At 48.7% G+C, this 5,575-nt stretch overlaps 1 protein-coding gene across 1 annotated transcript in view; it reads left to right on the plus strand.

The window, feature by feature from the left end:
• Positions 1–353: 353 nt before the first annotated feature.
• Positions 354–5,575, plus strand: part of LOC116530595 (cytochrome P450 2B6) — a 16,666-nt gene continuing 11,444 nt past the window's right edge. The window contains exons 1-3 of the mRNA XM_032248703.1: positions 354–573; positions 4,267–4,429; positions 4,556–4,705. Coding sequence (XP_032104594.1) covers positions 403–573; positions 4,267–4,429; positions 4,556–4,705 — 484 coding nt within the window. The 5' untranslated portion in view covers positions 354–402. The remainder of the gene's footprint in view (positions 574–4,266; positions 4,430–4,555; positions 4,706–5,575) is intronic.

Raw genomic sequence — 5,575 nt, forward strand, 5'->3', positions numbered from 1 at the left:
AGCAAATACATGGATGGAAATAGGCATGGACAAATGCATGCAAGCATAAACAGACAAAGCTAAGTAAAAAAGTGCATGCTCACCCATGTTTACAAAAATACACATGCACATACCCACACAGCCGCACATTTACATGCTCAAGTGGACTTTGGCATCTCTGCCACCGTATCCCTGCCAACATCTAGAGAGTGGGTAAAGGGATAGGGATCAGGTCGCTGGGTTGCCCGAGCAGGAACTCTGGGTTTCCTAACACCTTTTTCTAAGCTAAACTCATGCCCCTGCACAATGATGAGAAAGGAGGCGGGGAGTGGATGAAGTTTCATAACTGGGTGGAGAGGCAGGTTCAAGATAAAAGGCCGAGTTGGAGGCTGCAGCGGGGTGCAGGGCAGTCAGACCAGGACCATGGAGCTCAGCGTCTTCCTCTTCCTTGCACTCCTCACAGGCCTTTTGCTTCTCCTGGTCCAGCGTCACTCTAAGGCCCATGGCCGCCTCCCACCAGGCCCCCGCCCTCTGCCCCTTTTGGGGAACCTTCTGCAGATGGACAGAAGAGGCCTACTAAAATCCTTTCTGAAAGTAAGACACAGATGAATGGGGTCTGTGGGTGGACTGCTTCTTGCCTCAGTACTTGGGGATCCTTCACCAGACAGAGTGAGGCAGCCTTCCAGAGTCGGGGTGGCACGGGGATGGTTGGTGAGTATGGAGTGGGGTGACACATGATGGGTGGTATTATTAGGAGAAAAACATCAGTCAAATTGAATTTAGTGGAGTGTATTTGAGCAAAGAAGTGACTCAAGAATTGGACAGCACCCTAAACCAGTAAAAAGGGACCACACGGCAGTATGGGCAAGCGGTATTTACAGACAGAAAAAGAAAGTGACATGCAGCCTGACCGGCCACAGCTCACAGCTTGGATACAGCCTGAGCAGTTTTCAGCCTGTGATGGATTGACAGCTAAGCTGCTCTGATTGGCCAACACTTGGCTACTTGTCACAAGAATATACTCCTTTGTGTCAGGTACAGTGGCTCATGCCTGTAATCCCAGCACTCTGGGAGGCCGAGGCGGTGGATCATCTGAGGTCAGGAGTTCAAGACCAGTCTGCCCAACATGGCAAAATCCTATCTTTACTAAAAATACAAAAATTAGCTGGGCATGGTGGCACTTGCCTGTAATTCCAGCTACCCAGGAGACTGAGGCAGGAGAATCACTTGAATCCAGGAGGTGGAGCTTGCAGTGAGCTGAGATAGGGCCACTGCATTCTAACCTGGGCAATAGAGTGAGCTTCTGTCTCAAAAAAAAAAAAAGAAAGAAAGAAAGAATATACTCCCAAGTTAGGTTGCAGTTTTCACTCCATATAGAGCTTTAGGTCAAATTTAATTTAATTAAACAATTCTCCTCTTTTGGTCACCCTCAAAATTTTGAGGGTGACCAAAATCTTGGGTGTCACCATTACTTCTTTCACCATCGTAAGGGACCTGTTGGTCTCCGTATGGAATTTGCAATGGGTAATGTCAAAGTAGTTGGGTGATTCTTTATGGTTTCTTCATGTTTTTGTTATTCTTACTGTAATGAGGCCATTGGATGTACAAAGAATGGCTGCATATGAGCATTTAAGACTCTTTTTTTTTTTTTTTTTTTTGAGACAGGGTCTGACTCTATCACTCAGGCTGGAGTGCTGTGGCACGATCACGGCTCACTGCAGCCTTGACCTCCCAAGGCTCAGGTGATCCTCCTGCCTCAGCCCCCAAGTAGCTGGAACTATGGGTGCATGCCATCACGCCCAGCTAATTTTTGTACTTTTTTCTCTAGAGACAGGGTTTTGCCATGTTGCCCAGACTGGTCTCAAACTTCTGGGCTCAAGAAATCCCTGCCTTGGCCTCCCAAAGTGCTAGGATTACAGGTGTGAGCCACTGCATCCGGCCAAGACTCTTGAGAAAATACAACACATCAGGGAGATGATTATGATGGCAATCAGGAGGGTAATAAAAATAAACTGAAGTCTCCACCTTACCAGGAGTCTCCATGAATCAAACTAATCAAAATCAAATAATTTAAAGTTCAGGCAAACAAGACAGTTAAATAGTATTAGAGTCCAGTCGGTCATAGACTTTGTTCAGGGTATGATGGTGATTAAGGACCAAAACTTGCTATAAAACAACCTGATTTAAAGAGGCATTCATTTTTGTAGTTGGCCTGGTAACACAGGTCACAGTATCCTGGAGACCCTCTAGAAGAAACATTCAGAGTGGAAAACCTTGGGACAGCCAGGCTTGCTGTATTAGTCTGTTCTCACATTGTTGTAAAGAAATACCCAAGACTGGGTAATTTTTAAAGAAAAGAGGTTTAACTGACACAGTTCCACATGGCCGGGGAAGCCCCAGGAAACTTACAATCATGGTGGAAGGTGAAGGAGAAGCAAGTACCTTCTTGACAAGGTGGCAGGAGAGAGAGAGAGAGCACAGAGGGAAGAGCCTCTTATAAAACCATCAGATCTCGTGAGAACTCACTCATTATCATGAGACCAGCATGGGGGAAACTGCCCCCAGGATCCGATTGCCTCCCACCAGGTTCTTCCCTCCACACGTGGGGATTACAATTCAAGATAATATTTGGGTGGGGACACAGAGACAAATCATATCACTTGCCATCACCATTCAAGCGATTTTCCTGCCTCAGCCTCCTGAGTAGCTGGGATCACAGGTGTGTGCCACCACGCCTGGCTAATTTCTGTATTTTGAGTAGAGACAGGGTTTCACCATGTTGGTCAGGCTGGTCTCGAACTCCACTGCACTCCAGCCTGGGTGGCAGAGCTAGACTCTGTCTCAAGAAAAAAAACAAAACAAAACAAAAGAAACAAAGAGTCCAATTCACAGAGAGAGAGAGAGAGAGAGAGAGAGAGAGAGAAAGAGGGAGAGAGAGAAAGGGGGGGGAGAGAGAAACCAGAGAAATAGAAAGAAACAAAGGCAAAGAGAAACTAAGGCAGAGAAAATTAGACAGACAAACAAGGCTCAGGAGAAGATCTGCAGAGGAATGAGAGAAGACAGGTAAGTGAGACCCAGAGACAGAGGCTGCAGCAGCCTGATGTCCTTGACCACCCGCCTCCAGATAGAGTTGCATTATGTAGACGCAGGTCTCAAGTGCCTCTTATTTTCTTTTCATCGTTTTTCACATATCACAACAGTATCATGCTATATGTGAATCAATGGACTTAGTTTTCTCATTAAGAGTAACACGGGCCGGGCGCGGTGGCTCAAGCCTGTAATCCCAGCACTTTGGGAGGCCGAGGCGGGTGGATCACGAGGTCAAGAGATCGAGACCATCCTGGTCAACATGGTGAAACCCCGTCTCTACTAAAAATACAAAAAATTAGCTGGGCATGGTGGCGCGTGCCCGTAATCCCAGCCACTCAGGAGGCTGAGGCAGGAGAATTGCCTGAACCCAGGAGGCGGAGGTTGCGGTGAGCTGAGATCCCGCCATTGCACTCCAGCCTGGGTAACATGAGTGAAACTCCGTCTCAAAAAAAAAAAAAAAAAGTAACACGGCTGGGAATTATCTGTGTTGTCACAAGAATTTTCCAGGTGTCATTTACAACTACCTGTGGACAAGGTGAGGTGCTTCCCTCATCTTAGAAGTAGGGAACGGTGATGCTCAGCCTGGGGAAAGCACTTGTCCAGCGGCACACAGCTGGGAAAAGGGCAAAAAAAGAAAAAAAAAGAAAGCTTCTGTGAATATTTTGTTCATTTTTTGGTGAAAAAATGAACTCTTTGGTTGAGATGCCAGGGAGAAGTGGCCAGACTCAGGGGTATGGGTGGGGGTGATATTCAAAATATTTAATCAAACATCTCTACTGTTTAGGGCACCAGCCAATCAGAGCAGACCCTGGCTGGGCCACCAGTTAACCTAAGCTTGTCCAACCTGCCTTGTTTTGTTGTTGATGTTCTGATTTGTTTTGTTTCGTTTTAGGTTTTAAGCAGCCTGAAGCCATAGTTTTTTCGTTTTGTCTCTAGTGATACACGGAAAAGAAGGATAGGGAAGGGGCTTCACTGGCCCAATCAGAAACAGAAACCAAGAACCCATGACTGCATTCTTTCCCCTGGACACCATTAACCCTTAGTTGCTGGGTCCTGGGAAGGAGAAAGGGCAGCGTTGGGAGGAGGTGGATGTTGGGGAGGGGCTAATTACCAATCTGCTCTGTAAGCGTTTTGATAGTTTTACGACTGAGGGGTGTGCTGACTAACAGCTACCCCGGGTGTGGATGTGATTGGCAGCTCCGAGAGAAATACGGGGATGTCTTCACCGTACACCTGGGACCGAGGCCCGTGGTCATGCTGTGTGGAGTGGATGCCATACGGGAGGCCCTGGTGGATCAGGCTGACGTCTTCTCTGGCCGGGGCAAAATCGCCATCGTGGACCCAGTCTTCCAGGGTTACGGTGAGGGCCTCAGAGACGCTGGGAGAGGGCGGGTGAGGGGTGCATCAGGGAAGGGATGATACAGGGGGAAGAAGGACTCAGAGCCTTCCAACTTCCTCTGCAACCCACACCTGCCCCACACCCCAGGCGTGGTCTTTGCCAGTGGGGAGCGCTGGAAGGTGCTTCGGCGATTCTCTCTGACCACCATGAGGGACTTCGGGATGGGGAAGCGGAGTGTGGAGGAGCGGATTCAGGAGGAGGCTCAGTGTCTGGTGCAGGAGCTTCGGAAATCCAAGGGTGAGTCCTTGGGGATGAATAGGAAAGAAGACAACGAAACACCGAGAGACGCAGGTGCATGGGATAGAAAGAGAGGTACACGCGGGCAGAGACAGAGATAGATGAAACAGACAGAGGGATAGGGACAGAGGGAGAGAGGGAAGTAGAGAGGCACGGGGGCGGGTAGGAGAGAAACACAGACAGCCAGGGAAAGAGAGATGCCAAGTGTATAGTCTCCAAGAATAACTCAAAGAGGCTGGATGCGATGGCTCTCGCCTGTAATCCCAGTGCTTTGGGAAGCTCAGATGGGACGATTGCCTGAGGCCAAGAGTTGGAAAACAGCCTGGGAAACATAATGAGATCCTGTCTCTACAAAAAATAGAAAAGAAATGAGCCAGGTATGGTGGTATGAGCCTGTAGTCCCAGCTACCCAGGACGCTAAGGTGGGACTACAGGATCACTTGAGCTGGGAAGTTTGAGGCTGCGGTGAGCTGTGATTGTGCCACTGCACTTCAGCCTGGACAACAGAGCAAGATCCTGTCAAAAACGAACAAACAAACAAACAGACCAGGCGCGGCGGCTCACACCTGTAATCCTAGCACTTTGGGAAGCCGAGGTGGGCAGATCACTAGGTCGCGAGTTTGAGACCACACCTGACCAGCGAAACCCTGTCTCTACTAAAAATACAAAAATTAGCTGGGCATGGTGGCACGTGCCTGTAATTCCAGCTCCTCAGGAGGCTGAGACAAGAGAATTGCTTGAACCTGGGAAATGGAGGTTGCAGTGGGCTTAGATGGTGCATCTACACTCCAGCCTGGGTGACAGAGTGAGACTATCAGGAAGAAAGGAAGGAAGGAAGGAAGGAAGGAAGGAAGGAAGGAAGGAAGGAAG

The sequence above is a fragment of the Sapajus apella genome, unplaced genomic scaffold (genome assembly GCF_009761245.1).
Source record: "Sapajus apella isolate SASKATOON/1434 unplaced genomic scaffold, GSC_monkey_1.0 scaffold68, whole genome shotgun sequence".
NCBI lineage: Eukaryota > Metazoa > Chordata > Mammalia > Primates > Cebidae > Sapajus > Sapajus apella.